Consider the following 24,946-nt stretch of genomic DNA (forward strand, 5'->3'; position numbering starts at 1 on the left):
CTGTCTCCTTCTCTACTTTAGCGCCTTCACACAACACAACTTTTGAGAAATGGAGGAAGTTACTTCAAATGTTGCCTGTTTCATCAGCCTCAAAAAGAGAAACATGGTTATTGTCGAGTCGGTGTATTGATGGTGAATTTCGGTGTCAGTTTTGCTATTTATTGCATGGAGGCCAGATTTGATAGGTTTTCTTACCATTTATTACCATTTCTGGAAGATGGATTGATCAGAGCTACGATGTCAATCTTTTATTCTCCATAGCTTTGCCACTGACCTGTGATCCTTGGTCTTCACAAAAGCCAGGTGACCTTCCTGACATGTATGAGTCCACTCCTAAGGCTGTACTTAAACATTTCACTGGGCAGTGTGCTGCTCCCTGAAATGGTTAAATACAGCTCCATTAGCATTTATATGGATCCAGCCGGCACACACAAAGGAGATAATTGGGAATATCATCACCTTCATCATCTTCTCAGTGTGTCCTAATGTCAGTGTCCTTATAGTTAACCAGCTGTGCCCATCAGAACAGTTAATTAAGAGGACACAAATTATTTAAGCAAGAAAGCAATCACTGCTGGAGTCTGAAATTTAGAGTATCGTAAATAGATTGCAGACTGGGCTTAAAATGCTGCAGCTATAAGTTTTTTGGATGATTTCTGATATTTGGTTTTGTAAAGATTTGAGCTGCCAACACCATTAGACACTTCACATCTCTATAAAATATAATTGTGATTTAGGAAATGTGAGAAAAACTCTAACTCTTGTTTTGGTATTTCAAAACAATGTGAGGCCAGTTTGGGAGATTAGCTTTTACGGCACCTGCCTGTCCAAACACTGACAGATATCATAAGAAAAAAAGGACTGAACTGCTATTGACCTATTTTCACTCATGTAGAGTAAGGCCTCTTTTCCCCATGAAGCACACACTGCACTGGGGAAAAGTCATTTTCCCAGCTGGCAGAGTAAATGAATTGTGGTATAAATATTTGGTTATAAAGTTAATGACCGGTAAGAAGTCACTTTGCTCATGAAATCTGAACTGATTTCAGTTTTACTGAGTATTTTTTTCCTCTCAATAACCTGCATTTATCTCCATTGATCTTCCTTTCAGTTACAACCAGCTTCCCAAGACAGTATGATAGACAAAACAGAGCGTACAATCTCCAGAGGCTCGGTAAATATACATTACAGGGTTAGAGAAACGTCCTCGGAAACACTGTAGGTGTGAGGAGAAAAAGTGGGATTAAAAAGAATCCCTTCTCTGCTTTCATACAAGGTCTACTTAATTATATTTGATAGAAAACCTTTGTTTTTCTGTTAATCTCATTTGATAAAGCCAGAAAGAATCTCTTGTTTAATTAGTATCTTGCTGTCGATGAAAATAAAAAGTGTCAGACATTTTAAGTATAATTAATTCTAGCTCTTTTGTTAAACAGAAGTTATTTAATTATGTTCCATGAACTATGAGCGATACATTGCATAATGACATTTATCACATATTCAGGGACATCAACATATTGATTCCAACCAAGCTGAAGCGCTCTGAGAACCATCGGAGGAAGGGAGAGAGTCTTAGTTAGCATAACAGCTAATTATAACGTTGAACAGAATGACCTTGGGAGCATCTTGGCTAATCGCTCCAAGTGGACCCGGGAGTCTCTGGACGGAGAGACAGAGGGAAGGAAGAAGAGAAGAGACGAGAGGGAATGGGAGTGAAAGAGAGAGAGAGCAAGAGAACGAGATGAAAGAGGCAGACACAGCGCTGTGGGCTCAGTGTGGCAGAGTGTGTGACGGCTCAGTCAGGAGGCACTGAGGGAGAAATGAGATGGCTCGGGTCCACTCACAGCAAAGTACACACACATAAACACACACACACGCACACAGTTTGCATATCCAACAAAGCAGTCTGCTCCATGAAGGGTCTATTTTCGATGTTGTTTGTGTGTCCTCCCACATGCCTCAGTATTCCACACCAAATGTCATGTCAAAGACTGTAAAGTAAATTCAGACTGGACTGACCACTGCATGGTGAATGGTTCCCACTGCATGGTGAATGGGAACCATTCACCATGCAGCGGTCAGTGGTCAGCTGCACAAAAGTAGAATTACAAAATTCATTTGTTAAATGGGAACATGGCAATAAAGAAATAAATAAATAACCCCCGCTGTTGGATGTCAAGTTTTTACGCTTGGTTGAGGTGGCTTAAAATTGGTTTCTTTTGCAAAAGTGTGATGGAAACACTTTGTATCTCATGAGTCACTTAATCAACAACCAAAGGCTACTGCTGGCAAAAAAAACAAAGACGACCACAGTTGGAGGATCATGGCAGACTATGTTTTTTTAATGACTTATCACTTCATGCATAATTTGAAATGTTTCTTATTTAATGGAATAACTGCAATTGTGAAATTGTGTTTTTTCAGGATAAGCAGACGTTTTGTGCACATTTGTTTCCTTCTCTCAATCACTGCTCATTTCTGACACACAACTGCATAGTTACATGTTAATACAAACAGCAAATTAGCTGCACTGTGCAGCTCTATGAAGGAATATTTGTTGAAGATGGTCTGCAGAAGCCAAATCTGAGAACAGAAATAAAAAGTGATTTAAATTACTCTTAAGGTGCAATGGTTGTTGAAAACCACAACATTCTGAAAAAGTGTCATCTACAAAGAGAAGTCATCAGTGCTGCAATGATTTTTGCCGGGGAATGATGGGCAGGAGGTTGTTACTTGGAGTTTTCAGTTTCTTTTCAAAAATAATGATGTCACAATCTCTCTCCGTTAGGTTGGCGTTCCAAGCTTGAGAGTTGTGGATGTGTGTTTTGGAGTGAGAAATCATGCCAATCTCTGTGGATACAAGACAACTCAAGGTGAGACAGTTACCAGAACAACGATTGTCTGGCTGCAGACAATCGTTGTCTGCAGCCAGACTGCTTTGTTGGATATGCAAACTGTGTGTGTGTGTGTGTGTTTATGTGTGTGTACTTTGCTGTGAGTGGACCCGAGCCTCTGTCTGGCTGCAGAGTGTAAAGTATAGTGCAGCAACCTGGATTATGGTATGTGGCTATTTTTGGGGGTTTGATCTCTTAATCATGCATCATACTAAAACAATTTTGACTGGTCCATATATAGCGCACAGGTCCATAAGGACAAGGAGAAACATGTTTCATATGGAAGAACTTGGAACTGGGTTGAATGAAGGCAACAACCCAGTGAGGAGAGAGTGGGAAGAGGAGGTTAAATACCAGGAGTTTGTTGTCTATAAATTGGACTGGTACTAATTGGGAGGCAGGGTCCAGCTGTGAGGGGAGAGCAGGAAGAGAAAGGGAGAGAGGTGGCACAAGCCACAACATGAGCAGAAGATTGTCAATATTCAGATAATGTTGAAAAGCAAACAAAAAAAAATAAATAAATAAATTGAGGTGTTTCCATTAAGTAAGAAATTCATTTAAATTCACATCCTCCAACCACTTTCTGTCGTCTGCATGGTTTGCTCCAGAGGAAACATTTTGCTGCTGACGATTTTTGATCATGTGACTTGTGTGCAAAAAAGAACTGTTTCCATTTCTGTTTTGCAAAAAAAAAAAAGAAAAATTTTTTATATTTCCAGGAATTACAGTGACTAAATTGTAAAATATTGATTGTCATGTCAGTTAAAGATGTTATTAGAAAAAAAATGTGCATATTGTTTTGTGTGGATATTTTACCTTTGCATTTTATTTTAGTTTATTTGGGATAAACTTCCATAAGAGGTAAAAGAAGTCCAATAATAAACTCAGACACAAGTACCGGTGGTCCAGTTTGAAATACCACCGGGTCTGAAAGGTCAACGGACAGCCATTTGAATCTTAGGTTTATGTATTTATCTTCCCAAAGCTGTAGATGGTTGCATTGATTCAGAGGGTGCAGTCGGGCCTACAGACACACTGCCCCCGGATCCATGTTATTTATACAAGAGGGCGTCTTTTTGGTGTCCACAGGAGTAATGACTGCTCTTCCGTCAACCAAGAACCGAAAGAGGAGGAAGGAGGTTTTATTTGCAGAATAAACTGAGCTGATCTACGATCTCACTGATATTATCAAAATGCCCAAGAGTGTTTCATTATTTTCTGTTTGTCTTATTTCAAAATCCCTCCATTATACTGGTACACCTTGAAAAATGTGAAAATTACTTAAAAGTGCAAAATTTCAGATGGCTAAACTGTCATTTTTCATAGATTCATTACACATTGAATAAAATGTTTCAACCTTGTTTTTGGCTGATAACTTTTTTATATAAAGTGTTCTGACACACTGAACTTTGCTTTTTCTCTATCTCCAATCCATAATCTTTAAAACTTCAAGAAACATAGGTTTGGAAGATATCACACTATCTGTGAGATGATTCAATATAACATCTCAGTTTCACTATATGAAATGAATGGCAAAAAAAATATTGCACTTATGTGCAATAGAGCATGTTTTAGATGTAGTGGTACTCTCGTGCTGATATCTATGTTTTTTATTATAATCCACTGTCATAGCTGTAATGCTTCATTATGAACACTAGAGGGCGGCAGAGCTCTGATTTGTGTCTATACAAGCTCGCTGTTGCAGATCCATCGCTCCATGTGTGATTTGGTTCAGAGGGGTTCCCACCCTGTGTGAACAACCATAATATTACCCTAACTCACCTTTGACCTGAGTTAACAAACAGCCATTACCTCAATGGCTCTGCAACATTAATCAGATGGACTCATAAAGATGCTGAGCTAAATAAATGATCTCATTATGCTCCTGCTGTGGTTAGTAAAATTTATACATTCACACATAAAACTGTACAAACAAGACAGCTGGATCTTGATCCTGTGTTATATTTCCAGCTTTTAATGATATAAAAAATATGAGGTGATGGTAATTGGATTAAAACTGTGTTTGGAACATGACTTTTATCCAGTAAAGTTTAGCTAAAACAATAATCTGGCTGCAGAAGTGTGCTCTGGCTTAAAGTAATACTATTGTTTCAGTTCAAGCATTTCGTATTTCTTTGACATATTTCTGTTATTGTTCGACATCTTGACCAAATGTCTGCCCTATGAACTTTAGAAAATGATCAGAATCATCCAGACTCTTGAGACGTTTCCTGTCTGCAGACCTGTTCCAAAGATTTTCAGTAAATTTAGTTTGCAGGATCTGATCTTGTCATTCCAGATTTTAATTTGACCTTCCATGAGGTCCATCAAGTCACATGATTTACTTTCAACTCCCAGTGAAAATGAGTAAAGAAGATTCTTAGAAGATGCCTCATGGTTCATCCATTTATTTTTTTATAAAAATCCAATAAACCAGAAAAGAAAAGCGGAAGTTGTGAACGATGACATTGATTTTCTGTGTGGTCTGCCTGTAGTTTTAGAGGCCAGCGCAGGAAATAAACAAGGCCATTCAGTCCGGTAATTTTAAATATTGAATTAACTTTACCAGTCGCCTCGTTCAGCTCAGCACTTCTCTCTTCAGAGTGGAGAATTGTCATTTACAGTAGTGTCCATTTCCAGTAAGCTTCATAGTGTTACATACGTCACACCACCAAACTTTAGTGATTGGGTAACTCCTAAAATTTCAACAGAATCATTTGTCAATAGCTGAGGGTCCATCCAGACCCTTTGGATGAAACAAAGAGTAGAACAACAGGCTGGTTTTCATCAGGCTAATTTGGTACCTCAACCTTTCGACCTCTAGTTTACTACTACCTGTAGTTGACTACTACTGTCAATATGATGACAGTAGTAGTAAACAAATCACCGATAGTATGTCAAAAATGCAACATAACAAGGCCTGATATAGCACGGTCATTGCATTGCCGGTGCAATACATGGAATATAGCATCCTGTCTCCTCTGGAGCTGCTGCCTGGTGACTGGTGTGGAGTGAATGACAGCATAGTGTGTAGCAGACGTTAGCATACGGGTTTAGCAGATAGAACCATTGATCACTGGACTGCATATCACATGACTCAACATATACCACAAAGGTCTTTTTCTCATGAAGTTAGACATAATGCTAAAAGCCCGGTCATCAAAACACAAATACTTTGTGTTCCTGACATTTTTCATTGTGGGAAGATTTAAATTTTGTCAATAAACATTTTGCTTTAAATGTGCACAAAGTCTCTGTCTGCAACACTCAAAAAGGATTTTGCACACATTTATTTGTACAGCACATTTAAAACAGCAGTTGACCAGAGTGCGTCATAATTTTCACCATCATAACATAAAACAAATATTAAAACAATAAAACAGTGTCAGAAAAAAAACCCATCTACATTGATTATGTTGTTAACTTTGTGAGGTTTGTACAGCAGAGTTAGATGATCCAAGATGATGCCGACTCATCTGCAAGAAAGGTGCACATGCATTTGCACCACATAAATGATATGCATGCCAAAGAAAATGGTCATTTGGTGATTAGATTGAACATAAATTAATAATGTATTAAGTTTATTTACAACATCTGAGTTAAATGGAAGGACACCAGAGCATGCATTTTTAAGGCGTCAAATAAAACCTACTTCTCTCTCATGGAATGCTATGGAAAACGTTTTTATCAGTAAACTGAAGAACCACACGTTTGGCTCATCTTTAGATCCAATTTCCAGATACCCGAAGGTCCTGTGTTTATCCGTATAAACAGTTACATGTATGGACTAGAAGTAAAGCAGCATGGGAATTTCCAGCAATCATGTTTCAGAGATTAACATGATTTGGAGTGAAATGTATGAATCATCCCCACAATTTAACCCAACAATCTGACTGCAGCTCTTTTTCACACAGAAACAGGTTCTATAGCATCGTATGCAGAAAGGCCACTCTGCAAGGGAGACAATACTGTCAACTGGTCCTGTCACCATAACAAATTTTGCTGTATGATAAATCGCCTCAGTAATTATTGTAAGAAACGATAACATTGTTGTCTTATTGTTGACCATTTTTAAATAATATATTGATAATATCAAAACAATGCAAGTTTGCTCTCTCAATCCTGACTTTAAAGTTCAGGCTTGGCAGCATTATGTTTTGCTGCTGGAGAGACTGGTGCACTTTACAAAATAACTGGCATAACACCCAAGATCAGTCAGAAAGCTAGAGCTTGTCTTTCACATCAGTGAAATAAAGCCAGTTGAGCATAACCAACTGAACCTTTAAAGCAAACAAAACCACCATATTTTGAAGATAGAAATTGTACAGATGTAAAGTGGTTAGGCATTGTTCTGTCCACCATCTTGTTCTTGTTTACATTAGTTTTCTGTATCTGGATACATTACAACTGAGCTGTGGACATACAGGCTTCTAACTTTAGTAACTTGGTCAGAAACTCTCCTGTTCGAGAGCTACTGATTGGTGGGACACAGTGGTCGACCCCAAAGACTTATGCATTGCTGATCAAGGTTTAGTCTATTGCTGGATTTTTTGTTGGCAGGATAGCTGGGCTGCTTTCAGCAACAGAAATGTCTGTCTTCAATCTTGGGAAACATTTCACCAACAACAGTCTGACACGTTCTCGGAATTTCGTTCCTAGCAGTGTGTAGAAGAAGGGACTGATGCAAAAGTAAAAGTACGCCATGTTACGAGTGATCTGAAGGGCGTAACCAAGTTTCTGTGATTCCTCACAGCTACTGGGTTCATGTTCAAGAAGCACTACAACAATACTGAATGGAGTACAGCAGATAAAACACAGCAACACAATGACTAAAACCAGCCTCACTGTCTTGAATTTAGAAGCTAGTCTTGTTGATATGACAGTGATTGTGATCCTGACGTTGCAGTAGATAATAGCTGCCAGAGGGATGATGAAGAACACAAAAAGCTGGACATAAAATCCAGCAGTTATCATTACATCCATATTTGGGGAATCAATGGGGTAATAATCACAATGCATTTGACTGTTTAAATATGTGAAAGTGTTGAGGGAAAGCATCGGCCTGATGCAAGCCAAACCGCTCACCAGCCACACCACCGCACAGGAAATGACTGCGTAACGTCGATTCCTCACATGGGCAGCAGTCAGCGAATACACAACAGCCAGGTGTTGGTCAAACATCAGCAGAGTTAAAAAGAAAACTGAGCTGAGAAGCCCATGTAGTAGGCACTGAAGACAATTTTGCACATAGCTGAGCCGAAAATCCATTCAGAGATCTGCATGTAGACGGCCACAAAGGGAAGGCTGCTCATGAAGATCAGGGAGGACGCCACCAGGTTCAGCAGCAAGATGTTGGTCACAGTGGTCAGCCTCTCGAAGCTGGGATGACAGACAGAGAGAGAAACATTATTTATGAGAAGCTTTTGGTAAATTCAGTCTGGTTTGTCCGGATATAAAAACGTAGGTTCGACTTCATCACTGCGATAGTAATGGGACTTCTGGCTCTTTGAAACGAAACAAATCTTCAGGATCTGTTCATTTCAAAGACCTGCACAGGTGATCCATTTTTGAAAATGTAAATTTTTCTGAAAACAAGCTATTTTATGAGGAGTAAAGCTTAATTGTAATTGTTTTTGTGGATGAAGTTCACAAACAAGTTGTACCTGTATTTAGTAATTCAAATCAAATATAATGAGAGTTACTGCAGATTATTGTAAGCAAGCTGTTGTAAAAACAAACAACGGGTTCTGACTAACAGAGGCTTCTGTCGTTCATGAATCAGATCACTTGTTAATATGTACACTAGCAACTTGAACTTGAAAACATCCAAATTTTAGGCAAAATGTGTCAAACATATTCATTGTGTCATGTCTTGGACTGTTTTTCAGCTGTTTTGGGGTTTGATGAATTGATTCTAGTTCAATTATTATTCTGTGTTGTTTTGACTGGTTATTTTTGATTAGATCGGCTTTGTTTCTGTTTTCCTTCGACTCACTGGAAGATGATGAACAGAACAAGCCCGTTGCCAAGTAGACTGAAGATGAACATGAAGTAGTAGAGAATGGAGAGCTGAGCTCCCAGCCTGTTGTCACCGTCTCTGCTGCAAGGTGGAACCTCTTGACTTCCATTAGTACTGTTTGGTGACATTACTATCTATACCTAATAAAAATACCACAAACAAAAACAAAAAATTTGACATCCAGACATCATATTTATAGGAAAATATGAAATGATTAACAATATATATATATATGTATGTATATTATATATAAAATTAAGAGGTTGACTTACGGCTTGAAGAGCTGAGAAACTTCAGATTCTGGACGTGTCTGATAACTAAAACCCTCAGTGACAAATTACCAAACTAGAGGAAGTTGGTCAGTTTTTGTCAGCAGGTCTGTGCCTGCATGTTTACAGCTGAAACTTGATATTTACATGTGCTCAATAAAAAGACACACCTTTTTGTGCTCACTGTCTGAAGTTTAATCAGATCAAACTTTCCATGTTTTTAGATCATTCAGAATTACTAAAATTATTTTTATTTGTTACATGCCAGAAAATTTGGCCAAAACATTTTTCAGAGGGTTTTTGTGACTTTCCTTGAATCCACAGTTTTACATGTAGCTCAAAAGACATCAGGGATAAATGGTTTTTGAACTGCATGAAAAAGTTATAAAATCATTTCTAAAAAAAATCTTCCTAGATGAATTTTCACTGTAAGTAAATATCTAGTTTCAGTTGTACTGTGTGTACAAAAATATTGGAAAACAGCAGTTTGTCAACACAGCTCCATACAAGGAAATTATTGTTCTAATGGTTCAGCTGCTCAGAGGTGAGCAGACTAGAGGGAACAAATGTCAGTGATGAGGCTGTCGCTAAGGAACTGACTGAAAAAATACAATTACTGATAAATTCACAATAACAAATGCTTCTGGTGAGACCTTTAAGAGAACATCAGAGGGCTAAATGTTCTTAAAACCATCATTTCTTGTGTCATACAGTTAACCATAACCTTGATCAATATCTGGCTGCCGATTAAACTTCTGATTTCTCAATACCAATTCTTGTCTTTCAAAATGCACAACAACAACAGCTACAAGAGTGGAAATTGTTTTCGACTTGCTGAATTCATTTATCATTTATCTCTCCATTATCAAAATGTGCAAATCTGAAATCATCCAGGCTATAAAGCACAGGTGTATTTACAGATGAAACATCATTAAAAACAATTAAAACATAACTCCTTCAACTCTCTCTTGCATTTTTTTATTTTCATTTTTAAATCTGAAGAGTTTCTGTCCTGAAACTCCTGCTCTTTAATCCAACTGAGATCCTGAACAGGCCATTCAAGCGTGGGAGCTTTCCCATGAGGCTGAATAGATAACGTCAGGGTTTCATTTTTAGCATTTGCTCGGCTGGATGTGAGTTCTGATAATCTTGAATCATGTAATGTGGAAACGTTGGTGAAATCAGTCTTAAAATCTTCCTCAGGGTTAACCACAAAGACAAACGTTGTCCAGAGTAAGGATCCTCAGAGTAAGAGTGAGGAAAACTGTAGTCTGGTGAAATCCAGACCCTTGTACTACACTTTGCTCTGGAGGATCTGTTGAGAGAGGATTGTTTCCTGGAAATGATTGTTGTTGAGGTTCTGCAATAATGAATGTGTGAAACATCTACATTTCTACAGTGTCAAATATGATCATTTGTTATGTTTCAGTCACCATAACATGACTGTATGCTGAAGTAGACTGTAGTTGCTTACAATACCACACAGAACCATCGCACTGCAAGTCTGGTATCTAACAATATCGTTCAAAAAAGTAAAAAAAAAAAGAAATTATCAAATCCTATTTTTCTTACAGATGCATCGATCTAATAATAACTGTAGTAGGCCCAATATTGACAAAAAATTAACACAAATATTTAGTGGAGAGAGAGAAAAAAAATTGAAAGAGGCAGACACAGAGTGGCAGCCTGGGTGACGGCTCAGTCAGAAGACACAGATGAACGAATGAGATGGCTCAGGTCCACTCACCACGAGGTTCATAAACCTTCACGTTCCCCCCAAAACGCACAACGTAAATTCACTTTATATACATTCAACAAGAAAGTCTGCTGCAATGGAAAATGGCCAATTTATGTGGCTGACAGAGAGCGAAACCACAAATTAATCACACCTCTGGCAAACTGAGACATAAAGTCATATTTTGAGTTCATCATTGAGGATCCACGTTCAATCTATTATAGACTACTGAAAAGTAGATAAGTATTAAATTGCAATACAATTACAAATATCATGGAATGATGAGAGTCCTTGGACACTGCAAGCATAATAAAACTAGTTTATTGTGATTGTTCACATGAGAACTTCTGATTGCTTCATCCCACAACTGATGCTGGAATCCATGTGATCTGGTTCGTCCAACTCTACGGTATTATTCATATTGGGTCCATGCAGGATTGTTACTGAAATATTATGTTGTTTACTTTTCATCACACAGTTTTTAGTGCTCATAGATGAATTATTCCTGAATCTGCCTTTATGTCTGTCTGTATGTCTTCAAATTTGAAACACTTGGGTTGAACTAAAAGTTTTATATGCCAGTTTTATTTATCATTTGTGCTAGTTCAAAGACAGAAGCTGGAACTCCATTTTTATTTAAATGTCAAACACCATTACACACTTAAACTTTCACATTCTAGATTGTAACAGCTACCTATGAGCACCAGGAGGCAGCAGAACTCTCTCTACCTGTGTTTAGAGTGCTGGAGTTGTATATTTTCATGTCTGATTTAGTGTTTAAAGGACTTTTCCACAATCTGTGTGACTCACCATAATGGTGTTGCTAGCACAGTTAGGTGAATTCGTAATAAAGTGAAGTTGAACAAATGATCTCATGATGCTCCAGCAGCAGGAAAAATACAGAGTCCTGCACACCTGCACATAAAAAAACCAGCTGGAGGTTGTAATGCAGATGTACTTGTATAAATCAAATATGACGTCAGATTAGATGAAAGTAATAATGGATTATAGAGGGGAATTAAGAGCAGTAACATGATTGTTGATGGAAGCCCTCATTTTTAAGATATGTTAATTAAGTTGCACTTCTAAGATTTATTAAAAAAGTGACATATAAATAATTTAACCAAATATTTTTAAAGTATTTTTTAGTGTCAACATGTGAAAGTATGAAAAGTGGAACTGTAGGAACAATGTAAGGACATGTGTGAAGGTGTGGGTGTGCATGTGTGTGTGTTTTTTAAAGTATTTTATTAAAAACAGCCTGTTAAATATATTTTACAACCTTCTCATAAGTCACCATAAAAATCTTCATTGGAATTGAACCCTTCTTGTTATTTCTGTGAGGTTCACACATGTTTGCTCTGGTATTCTGATGACTCATGTTTTAGTGGTGAGCTCTAAACCGCTGAGTTTGGAAAATCTCTTTGCCAGCACCTTAATCTTTAGCAAGTATCCCTAAGCAAGATTCTTCATCTGAACCGTGTCCTCGCGGCAGCTGAAATGCCTTCAGGTTCCTTCAAGTCACAAGAAAACATGTTGGCAAAATTAAAAATCTAAATCTGCTCTTGTTGTGAGTCACTAACTACTGGAAAAATAAGCATAGTCAGAGGGTGCTGACTATTTGGCTGTGGCTGTAGAGATTGTTCTATGCTGACTTTTTATTGCCATTATGTCCAGGATTCACGACAGAAATGAGACATACGGGCTTGGCTGATGTAGAAAAAAAAACAATTCAATCAGCCTGACAGCAATTTATCATCACCAACATGTTTTTCTACTGCTTCTACCATCTGAAAGATGTCTTCTCTTCCTTGTGGTAAATATTATCAGAAATCATCTTTTAGTGCACGTTGCAGTGCACTTTGTCGTCTGTATGTAAACTGACTCAGTGGTTTTTGTGACATGTGAACTAAAGCTGAATACCTGAAGTCATCAACAACAACAAATGAACACTAGTTGCATAATGTTGGCTAACACCAACAGTCTGGTGAAACTACAGTGGCGCAAGTTCACATTTCTGGTGAAATGGAAATAAATACCTTTGCTTCTCAGAAATGAGAAAGAGTTACAATCAGCCGTTCAATATCAGCATTTCAAACCTGCTGAGAAATCAGCAAACTGACCAAGCTGAAGGACAGGCCTGTAACAATTCATCGAATGTTTCCAGTACCTCGATTATTACACATCCTCGAGGCAAATTGTCTTGAGAATTTTGTTCTACTCATCAGTGTGCTCTGTTTCAGCCAGATAGTTATTTGTGTGGCACAACGCTCTCACTTCCACCAATGAGTTGTTGACAAACCAGGACCAGGTTAGTACTTTGCCGTACGCCAGGCAGCATTATTCAAGGGCCTCATCACAATGCCCATCTTGTGCAATAACTGATAATTGCACAAGTGTACAGGTTTCCTTTCTGTGTTTTCACCAAATTTCCGATGAGGTAAATTCCGATCAACTGATACGGTTGTCAACGGTAACCTGTGAAAATAAGTAATTATGCCAAAGTCAACATCAAGAGGTTACACTTATTTAAATGCTGCTACTTTTGTATCACTAAGTAACAACAATTATAAACATACATAAATTCATTTATCAAAACATACTTGCTTGTCACACTGGACATGTTAGTAAATGTACCACAAATTTGTACCGTGATTGGTCGGTAGTCTGCCTCCAGCTCGATGTTTGCCTTCATTTGTTGGCAACCAATACATTGTAACACCTCCAAAAAGTTATGACACATGTTGTCATATTAATATGCAAGTATTTGTCAGATCGAAAAAGAACCACAATACCAAAATAAACATATTTGTGTTCCATCCTCTTCACAACATTGTTGTACTCCTGAAATTTTCTCCCCACATTTTTTGAGCTTCTTTGCATTAATAACCTGAATATGAGCAAATTCCTCACAGTGCTCAGTGCCAAAATGCCTAAAGGTGCCATGAAGAAGCATTGGTCTGATGCAAGCCAAACCGCAGATCAGCCACGACACTACACAGGAAGTGACTGTGTAACGTTGGTTTTACAGAGTGAGTACCCAGGGCACTGAAAACACAACATAACAGCCAACAGTCTGCCTTCTTCTGCTGGGCATAATAATGATAATAATAATACAAAATAAAAATAGAGACGAGAGTAAACAGTAATGTGACCCTTACTGCTCAAATCAGCCAAGAAATGAATCATTATTTATTCACCTCACTACACTCAAGCTCTCCAAAGAGAGAAGTGAGTTAAGGAGCTGAACAGCTCCTGATCAGACATTAAAAAGAGAAAGTGAGAGCTGGACAAGAACAGACAAGTTGCTTAACAAGTCCACAGGGCAATGAGATGAGTTTTCAACTTGTGACGTGCAAAAACCAGGAGAGAATTCTGAAGAAGTGTGTTTACAAGAAACAGGGTCATGAATGAGCAGCTTCTTTCCGCCACATGGGAGCAAAAATGATCAAACCAAAGTGAAGCTAATCAAATTTAAAGATGGGATCCTTCAACATGCTCTTTCCAAATTCCGGTCTGTACTTTGGCCCACTGTGACTTCAGGTCACAATAACCGACATGAAAAATCATCAAAGGCAGCAAAGCCTTTGAGAAAACAAAGAGTGAGACAAAACACTTTGTAGAGCATTTCAGGTCATAACTGTGGATATTTATGACAGCCGCATAAATCCGGCTGTATTCTGCTAAATCGAGGCAAAAGCAGCAGAACACGTTGTTCACCAGAGACGGAGCAAGCTGTCAGGTGGCGCTGAGCTGCAGGGACTTGCTTTTAAACACAAAACTCCAGAACTCCCAGGCTGTCAATCTTCTTTAGTTCTGTCTTTGTAACTGTTGCTTTTATTTATTTCTCACTGCTCCATGTTTAACACTGCTGCCTTTAGGAACCTGCTGTTAGCATTTTGAATGTTTCTTCCTACCCACATTTACTGTCCTTCCACCTCATATTTACTGTCTGTAAAGCTACACAGCTGGACTTTCAAAAAGTTTCTAGCTGAAATAATTGCACAAAAATTGCGAGTTAGCAGAATCTGATTTATTTTTAAATGAGTGTATGTGGCTATGAAGTAATTTTGGATGTGAAGCAGGTCAATGTGGTCCAATCACCAGATATGGGACAGGCAGCATGTTAATAAATATGTAATGCGTTAAACTTTTAAATCCTTACTAATTTCGTTATCTTGATTATAATTAATTTTTGCAGCTTTTGCATTTGAACAACACAATAATGTTAGTTACTTTCTCTTGGAATCGCCCATATTAATATGAAAAAGAAAGCAAGTCACGATAAAGGAATGTTTTAAAGACATTCATTTAATGTACAGAAGTGAATTTACATGAAATTACAAACATAAATTATATCCTTACATATACAATACACTGACATATATACAGATATACATATAGATATGTATATATCTTTACATATTAATAGTTTTGCATGATGTCAAGTCAGTTTGTGATTTATTTACATATTTTTTTGTTATGCATGGCATACACAAAAAATATAAGTAATATAAGTAAAAATAAATACAATGCCATGTTAGAAATTGTGCAGCACAATAGACAGAAAAAAAACAAAACCAGAAACATCCCGATCATCTGACAAATATTGGATAAAGTTTGTTGAATTGTATACATAATAGCTGTTTTCCTAGAAAGACTTTATGTGAAATATTTTACTATAATACAGATGCGACAGATATTTTTTCACTGATTTTACATAAAGTGTGCATGTATGTAAGCAAGATGTAATATACCAGTTTGTTGCTGCTTAAGATTGTAATGTTGCTGATTTCTATTAATAATTTTTTTGTCATTGTTATGATGTCACTTAACAAAACACTCAAAACAACACATGAAAACAAAATGAATGAAGTTGTTACTGTACTGATAATGTTATAGAGTAAGCCTGGTAATTCCAACAGTTATTGAAGTTTTTTGTTTTGATCAGATTTGAACAGGAGTTACAGCAAACTGTAAGCTTCCCATCGAAAGACCCAATCCAAAATGTTCTTGCGTGTAACCTGGGGAACATGACTGTTAATTTTTAAAATTAATCACAGATTCTCAGTAACACCCTTTCAGCTCAGTTATGTTTCATCTGCCTGTGATCCCAATAATTACTCAGCTTTGATTTTGCTTTTCTTTTCTTCCAGTGCATTCTCCCTCTTTTCCTCAACCTCTAACAAATGTACTACTTTAAAGCATTTTCAAAGAACAATGTTAAAATACTAATTTGATAGATTTGGCTAACATATTTACATATTTGCATATTTTCCCATTGATTCTACTCTTTGTACCTATTCTACGTTACAGAATACATGTTGCTCTATCAAGTGGATACTTTGCTCTAAGCCATGCCATCGTGTGTCAGTGTGTTTCGGGTCATTGCCCTCTGAAAGGTGAACCTGAGTCGGTTTGATTCCGTCCTCAAGTCTTCAAGAGCTCCTGTTCTCCAGGTTTTAGATACATTGCTCTTCAAACACATCAGAGTCAAATGATTGAATTACGTCAAGTCCTGGTACTCATCCACCGATTTGATTCAGTTGTGTATGAGCAGGGATGCATCTAAAACCTGTAAGACAGTTTCTTTAGAAGACAGTTGGAGATCTTTGCTCTAACAGGTTTTCCTCCATGATCTCTCAGCATTTGCCTGTATCTGTAGTTATCAATTTAAAAACCTCAGGTCCAGGAGAAGACATTTTTTCTGAGGTGTCTTGAGATTCTAATGAAGGGGACTCAGAGGGACTATATGGTGTAAGACACCGGGGACCAGTCACTCTGACTCTAGTTGATATTTTGAGCATTTTATCCTTGGATGTAAGAAAAATCTGAGGACATTTTTTTCTTGTGATGACAGCATCTTATTTGTGAATGCAGTATAATGTTTGTGGTTCCAGCATGTTTGGTTTGCACTTGTTTTGCTGAGTGGAGGATTTTGCTTCTGTTATTGCAGCAATTTTTTGTTTGCAGCATTTTCTTTTGCATTTGTTTTTGTTTGTTTGTTTGTTTTGTATTGTATTTTCAGCACCTGACAGACAGCGTAAATTTCTCCTGGAATCCCCAGCAATATTATTTTTAAAAAAAGCAAGTCATGATGAAGACACTTTTGAAGACATTTATTTAGTGTACAGGATACAAAAAAATAGCTTATATCCTCATATATTAATGGCTTTGCATAATTTCAGGCCAGTTTCTGATTTATTTACATTTTCACTTACTATGCACGGCACACCAAGCAAAAAACAAACAAACTACACAATACAAGGGGATGATAAAATTTGTCCAGTACACACAACAACAGACTGTTAAATACAACAGTATAAATTGTAGTTGTCCATTTATAAATGATTTTACTGTGAATTTTATGACAATACAGATGTATCACTGTATAAGTATTGTTATGATAAATTTGGCTGAAATATGTCCAGCGAAGCCTTTCAACTCTGATTCTTATTTCATTTTACTCTGCAAAAAAGCTGGAACGCACCTTTGAATTTGTCCATTTCTGTGCGTTGTCAAAACTCACAATCTATGCTGCTCTAACAGTTGGGCACCCTTTGTTCTAATCCATGCCATTGTAGGTATAGCTGTATGTTTGCAGTCTTTAATACAGGTAGCCTCCAACTCCTGTGTTGACCTTCCTTTTAACTGTCATCCGTCTTGAAATGCTCCCATAAAATCAAGGTTTGTGAATTGGATGGCAGATTGTAGACCCGTAAACAAATCGTGTCTCTCTGCAGCCCATCCACAGGCAGGATTACTCTTTTTTTCTACTGCTCTGATTATTGCGCTTCCTGTTGGCCTATCAGTTTAAACTGATCAACTTGTCTTGTTAGGGCGACAGGTGTGCCACATTCCCTTTTCAGATGACAGAATACATGTTCTTTTTGACATGCTCAACGCTTGGGAAATTATACAGAATTGTGCCAAAAAAACACCCAGAAAACTCACTGGCTCGCCCAATGTAAAGAGTGTCCTTTCAGCTTTACTATAACAGAAATGCTAACTCAACGTCGACTGAAACAGCAAAATGAAACAATTCTATAGGCACCATCTGTAGGTTTAGCTGTTCGATACTTGAATCTCTCATACTCATGAGCTTTAATAGTACCAATATCTTCAATTATTATTCAGTATGATGACAATACATTAGGTCAAAGTGAGTGTTGTTGCAGCCGGAAAAGTTGGCCTGAAGTTTAAAAAGCATAAATGCTTTGCATTTGGTTTGACTCAGGGTGAATGAGGACAAACTCACAGAGATAAACCCACTTCTTAAGACTAATTTAAGAAGTGTGTGTTGTTCTTGAAGTCTGTGTTGTTCTGATGTCTGTGTTAAAAGAAACATGATCCCGTAATATCGGGAAACATTTCACCATCAGCTGTTTGAAATGGTTCTGGAATTTTTTTCCAATAAATGTATAAAACATTGGACTGATGCAGAAGTAAATGTACGCCATGTTGCGGGTGACATGAAGAGCGTAACCGAGACTCTTTTTAGCTTCACAGCTCAAAACAGACTCGTATTTATAATGCAGGAGTTCTACAATGTTCAATGGGATCCAGCAGATGAAGAACAACACTACGATCATAAATATCACCCTGACTGCATGGAATTTAGCAGTTGATCGGGATTTATTAATGGTGACCACAATCTTAATGTAACAAAATATGATAACAGTCAGAGGGAAGAACAAGAAGACAAAAAGCTGGATATAAAATCCGGATCTATTGAGCATCTCTACATTCATACCATCAATGTGAGCAAACTCCTCACAGTGCTCAGTGCCCCAATGCTTGAAGGTGCCATGCAGGATCATGGGCCTAATGCAAGCCACACCACTGATCACCCACACCACTGCACAGGATATGATTGCATTGCGTCGACTCCTTACATGTACTACAGGCATAACATGTACAAAAGCAAGGTAACGGTCAAATGTTAGCAGAGTTAGAAAGAAAACAGAACTGTAAAAACCCAGGTAGTAGACGCTGAAGACAATCTTGCACATAGCTGAGCCAAAAATCCATGTAGACATCTGCATGTAGACGGCCTGGAAGGGAAGGCTGCTCATCAAGATCAGGGACGACGTCACCAGGTTGACCAGCAAGATGTTGATCACAGTGTACAGCCTCTCAAACCTGGAGGGAAGATGGTAAAGTGTTAGTTTGGTACAAACATCAATTCTCCAACAGTCAGAGCACAAATTATTCTGTGAAGTTTTTTCAAATAAGACTTGTGAGAGTTTTAGCCAGAAATTTCAGGGTTTTTTTTATTTTTAACATTGAGCCAGCATATAAAAAGTTATGTATGTTGATTAAGTCATCTTATTCAATTAACTCTGTCGGCGTCCAGACAAAAATACAAGTTTGTCTCAAAGTAGATTTAAGTGATATCCTGGAGGCCAATCTTAAAGTTACAGTTTAGTCGCTGGAGCAGCTGTATGGCTCTTTTGGACTCACAAGTCAACTTCAGGCAGTAACCCCTCCAACAAGCTTCTCCAGTGCGTTGGACATGGCAGGGGTTTTTCAGTTTCAGCTTCGGCCAGATGGATCTTTAGAATGCCACTTTAAAGGTTTTAATCTTCAAAGATTAAAACCTTCATCATTTGTCATTCCAACAGAATAAGCATGGATGGTTCACGAGCCTGTCTCTGTCAAAGACCACTGAAGACTCGTCTTATCTGTAAAGCTCAGTCATACTGCAGGATTGATGCTTGCAGTGATAACCTCTAGTGCAAACTATGCTGGGACATGCAGCCTTATAATTTCCTTTCTATAAATGAAGGCCCAACATGAGTTTTCTCAGAATTGCAAAATTTAACAACAGTCATTGACTAGCCTGGACTGATAATCTACCTCTTGACATACTAACAGTTCTGTCATAGCAGTCCTTCAGCTTCCACACCATGAACTTACAAAGATTTTAAAAAAAAAAAAGACTGGGACAGGCAAGGGTAAAACTAAACTGCTCCTTACAACTGGAGAAAACTGAGCTGCTTCTGCAACTTCTGCGTTTATTACATTACTTTAAAGCATTTGAATGGTATAATGGAAAACTTTAGTAGTTCACCAACAGTACCTTGTAAAACCATAATATACGCAGAAGCTTCACAAAACCGAGGTGCTAACTCTTTATTTGAAGGGGTGCATAAGACAGACATGACACTGTCATAAATATGAGGAGTCTTCATGAACATTTATGACTATTGTTATTAAGTATAATTCAGTACAGTAAAAGTAATGACACTTTTAATGCAAATATGTCTTTGTTTCAATGTCTTTGTTATGACAACTTGATATTAACCAAGAAATCATAATCTGTCATAAATATTTTGTATGTATTAATTATCAAACTTCAAAAACTTATGTAGCTTTATGTGTTAACATTAACCTTCTATGCCATTTGTTTGTTAGTCTTAACTTTCTTCACCTAACTGATTCTACAGTATTCCACCAAAAATATCTACAAAGCACTTATCAACTTTGCATTTGAAATACAACATAATTTAAGGTTTTGTTTTGAGTAGTGCAATATGCCATATCTACCAGTGAGAGGCACCAGTGCACCAACTGGTGCACTGGTGCCTCTCTTTAGGTAAAGTTAGCTTTCAGCTATTTAGACTTATGCTAGCTTTCTATAAGTTAATGTTAGGTAATCCTATTACAGAAAGGTTAGCTGCACTTTTGACATTTTTTTTTTTTGTCTTGGTTAATGTCTAGTTATTATAACAAACATTCTAAACAATGTCAACTTGGCATTTAAAAGTGTCATTATTTACCAAGTAACACTTAATGACAAAAGTCATAAATATCCATGAAGATTCATTCATGTTCATAAGTGCTGTTGTCATATTCAAGACAGTGTTATGTCCATTTTATTTATCAAATAAATTGTTGCCACAATGACTTTATCACCTGGGAATTCACAGGTCTAATAATTTCAGCATGTGTTAGCAATTCAAATTCAGTTCAAAAAGACTTTATTAATCCCAAATTAAAAATGTTCATGTTTTTGTAGTGCATTAATTCAGATTCTTCATAGAGTGTTTGAAGGTAGTGATGGCCGTTGGCAGCAAAATCACTAAATTTTTATTAAAAAAATAAATTTTCTAAAGAAATACATAATTGAATATTAAGAATTTATAAACAAAAATAATTTTGGTAATCAAACAAGAAAAGGTTGGGTGTGCTGTGTGGTCCTCAATGTGGACGTCGCGGGTTCGAGTCCCAGTGACCTATGCCGCATGTCTTTCCCCTTCTCCTCGCCCTCTTTTCTGTCTGTCTACTGTAAAAACAATATGAGACACTAGCATCGCAAAAACTCTTCCGAGAAAAAAATACAAAAAAAAAAAAAAGGTTGGGAGGATTTCATGTCATATAGAAAAAAATCACAAACTTTTTGTTTCTTCTTACACAGCATGTCTTGTGCTGGACTGTCCAGCGAACATATTTCTGCAGGATGCTGCTGGCTGAAAACTGAAGGAGTTGCATGTTTTCTTGATGACAACAGACCAGTGTAAGTCATAATCCTGTATCCTAATATTATTTGTTAATTTGCTGCTGATGGGTTTTCCACTATAAGAGTTTTGTAATTTAGAGCCATTCCTGCCACTAATCTGGAAGTCTAATCTGGAAGCAACGTCCTTTCTTCCATTTCACTTGCAAGCAGGACCTGATTCATCCATTCCTAAAACGGTTGTGATGATTGTTTGGCAACCTCTTCTTAAAGGGAGCTATCACCCTTCCACACAGAATCATGGAAGAGGATTTCTTGGTGGTTACAAAAAAACGTGAAGTTGACGTTTGATCCCATGTGGACTTCAGTGAGACTCCACTCTAAATTTCATCAGTCTTTTTCTCTACAAATAAGCAACATGACATTTATTTGATCCACTACCAAAACGTAAAATTATATCCATGCTCTATATAAATGTTTTGACATTTACATAGTCAGATCAGAAATAATGAGATAAAAGTTTGACATGAAAATATATGTAAAAAAGTATATTTACTTTGTAAACAAAACATCCTAAATGACAATATTTATCGCACATGTATTTAAAAAGCCATGCTGCTGTTGCAGTGTTAATAGTACCTTTTTTAGACAACCTGTTCCATTTTTCAGTTCATTACTCATCTGTTTGATTCAGAACCTGCAAATCATTTACCTTTTGCTTTAGAAATTAAATGTTCACATTTAGATGTTCACAATTAGATGTTCACATTTTGCTCAAAATTGTGTTTCAGTTTTACTGCTTCAGGTGCAGCAGTATTACTGGAAAGTAGCTCATATTTCCCATGAACCTTGCATACCCTAAAGGAAGCGTACTGCAACACAAAAGCTGAAAATACTCAGTGGCTCCATTCAAAATGAAAAATAAACTTATTTTAACTGCTTGCAACTGTGATTTCAAGCAAAATTACAATCAAAGATTAATTAATTTCTTCTTTTTTTAAACTGCATTTTATATTTTGTTAAGCTGTCTTTATTGGATATAAAGATTTGTAAAATTTCTTAAATATTAGATGTAGCAAAATAATAATAAAAGAAAGTTAGTACGGTTTTGCAACTCATTTCACCAAATTAAAACAAGTTCAATTTGTTTTAATTTGGTGGCTTACTCACCGAAGGATGATAACCAGAACCAGCAGGTTGGTGATAACACTGAAGACAAACATGAAGTAGTAAATGTAAGACAGATTTGCTCCCAGTTTGTTATCATCATCCCTCGAACATGGTCCAACCGGCTTCTCTGAGGTGTTGCTGGTAATATAACTATTGTTTGTTTCTGTCATCTTTGTGTAAAATCTGTCAAAAGCAAAATTCACAAAGTCATGTTGTCAGTTAGAGGTCATACAATATTTTATGGTAATCTACAAAAAGCAGAGCATATCTAAAACACCACTGTATGAAAGAAGATAAAATCAAAATCCAGAATGAATTTTCTTACCTCGTGTTTCACTGCAGCTTCAAGCAGTGACTCTGAAAGTCTCTCTGAGTCTAACAGAGCTCCGGTACCAAAATGAAGACAGTTGGACTGGAGTGTCTGTGAACTCATCTGAGCCTGTTTTGCGTCAAGTAAAAGCTATAACGACATTACGATAAGGGCATGTACAAACAACTTGAGAGAGATCAGCTTTCATGAAAAATCCTCTGGGGCAATTAGTATGGAGAACCAATCCTGCCATTACCAAGCATATATTCAGAAATAAATTGCCTAATAAATGAATCACTCCAGCAATAAATGATTTAGCAACATTTTAACATTTTAAACCATTTAATGTAGCAAGTAAAAACATAAAAACTTTACTCAAGCTATGATCAAAAGGTCATTTCTTTCTTTAACTATTGTAATGTATCCCTGGCACATTATTTAGATGTCAATTTGTTATGTACAAAGAATACTTAATGTTTTTTTCTTAGATTTTGTTCATAGCTAGTAAGAAAACAATTACAAGAAGGTTGTTGAGCCCAACCCCTCCACAAACAGAAGAATGTTTCCACATTTTCATGGATCTCTATAAAATGAAAAAGTGTACATACTCGTTAAGAATCCAAAAACGCCTGTGGTGAAGAAAAGAGCATTCAAACTAATGGAGTACTCCATTTAATACCAAAGCTCATCTGAGACAGTAGCTTAGTTAAAACTCAGCACACTGGAATTATGAAAATAAATGTGTTTATTTGAAACAAGAAAAATTGGAAAAAGTTGTGTTTTTTGGCCATGAACTTTCTCAACTTGAGTAAGTTGGTTTTCAGATGCATAAAAAGTAAAGTCTTTCAATGGAAACATTTTTTCATGTCACATGAGTTGTGATCAGCACCGGACATTATGGTGCTGATCAATGGTGAAAACGACAAAGAAGACAGCAGGAAGTAATCGGATCTTGCCGCAGTAAATTTTTTAATGACTTACTTATTGTAACTGTATCTTATTTAATGGAAACACAGCCATTGAAAAAATTTTGAAATTCTGTTAATGTAAAAAAATAAATAAATAAAACAGAAAATTTTCCACACATTGTTGTGGAAATGCAGCTCATGAAGATCAAGAAACCAAAAGGGTTAATAAAAAAGTATATTTTATTGTTTCTGATTATCCTAAATAAACATATTATTTACTGGTATGTATGAACATTACACAGAAAAGCTATTTATATATTTTTCAATAATTACTGGCTAATCTTTATTTGAACTCCAGTTCTTTACATTTACTGATGAGTTCTAATGTTTTATTTGGAACTCATCACACCGATATTTCACTACCTCCACAGATTCCCAATCATATGCAAGATGAGACTCCAAAATCTTCATATAATTTCCAGTCATAAGAAGCAGGCTGGAAAATGAAAGTCAATTTATACCCATCGTTCCAGGAGTTTGAATAATGTGGGGTCTAACAATAGATGTGGCATCAGATAGAAATTTGAATATGTGCAGGAAACAATTGCACACACTTAAACCTAATTAAATATGTATGTCATTTAATTAAGCTCACCATTCTTAAGAAAATTTTATAAAATATTGTGTTTTATAACATAACTTATCTTTTACTGTGCCAGAAATGCAGAAATTAATAGTAAATATTAAAGACTTTGTGGTACTCTGATTTAGTAATGTAATTAGATTAGTTGTGTCACCACCCACATGCCACTAGAGGCAGTATGAGACCTGAAAAGAAGTGACTGAGGAGCAGATTTAGAAGTTACAGAATTTGTTAAAAACTGTGAGCTGCACTGAAGTAAATAAAAGAAAGAAGTTCAAATACATGTTGAGAGTGATAAAATCCTTCCTAAGGATAAAGATATATCGCAGATTTCAAACGAAAATAAAAACAGGAGCTGCAAATAACATAAGAATACCGCCCCCTTCACTTCCAGAGTACATTGGTCCCATTTCCAAATAAGGTATGAGACTGACAGTAGTCTGTCCCCGCTTCTTTCTGTTTGCTGCAGGGAAGTCCTTGTCTGTTGTCTGGGCATGAAACTGAAGCGCAAATATGCATCTTCAAGTTCCAGGGAATAT

The 24,946-nt window shown here is 36.9% G+C and overlaps 1 protein-coding gene and 1 pseudogene across 1 annotated transcript; both read right to left on the bottom strand.

Moving 5' to 3' along the window:
- Positions 1-7,403: 7,403 nt before the first annotated feature.
- On the bottom strand, positions 7,404-9,041 carry LOC129364908 (C-C chemokine receptor type 1-like; annotated as a pseudogene).
- Positions 9,042-15,341: 6,300 nt separating this feature from the next.
- LOC129364991 (C-C chemokine receptor type 3-like) lies at positions 15,342-22,969 on the bottom strand. The gene is made up of 3 exons (XM_055037957.1): positions 22,872-22,969; positions 22,547-22,729; positions 15,342-19,059 (listed from the first exon to the last, which is right to left on the bottom strand). Exons 2-3 carry the CDS (start codon positions 22,714-22,716, stop codon positions 18,204-18,206), a joined length of 1,026 nt encoding a protein of 341 aa, XP_054893932.1. The 5' UTR covers positions 22,717-22,729; positions 22,872-22,969; the 3' UTR covers positions 15,342-18,203.
- Between the last annotated feature and the right edge of the window lie 1,977 nt (positions 22,970-24,946).

The sequence above is a fragment of the Poeciliopsis prolifica genome, unplaced genomic scaffold, assembly GCF_027474105.1.
Source record: "Poeciliopsis prolifica strain line A6 unplaced genomic scaffold, Auburn_PproV2 SCAFFOLD012, whole genome shotgun sequence".
Taxonomy (NCBI): domain Eukaryota; kingdom Metazoa; phylum Chordata; class Actinopteri; order Cyprinodontiformes; family Poeciliidae; genus Poeciliopsis; species Poeciliopsis prolifica.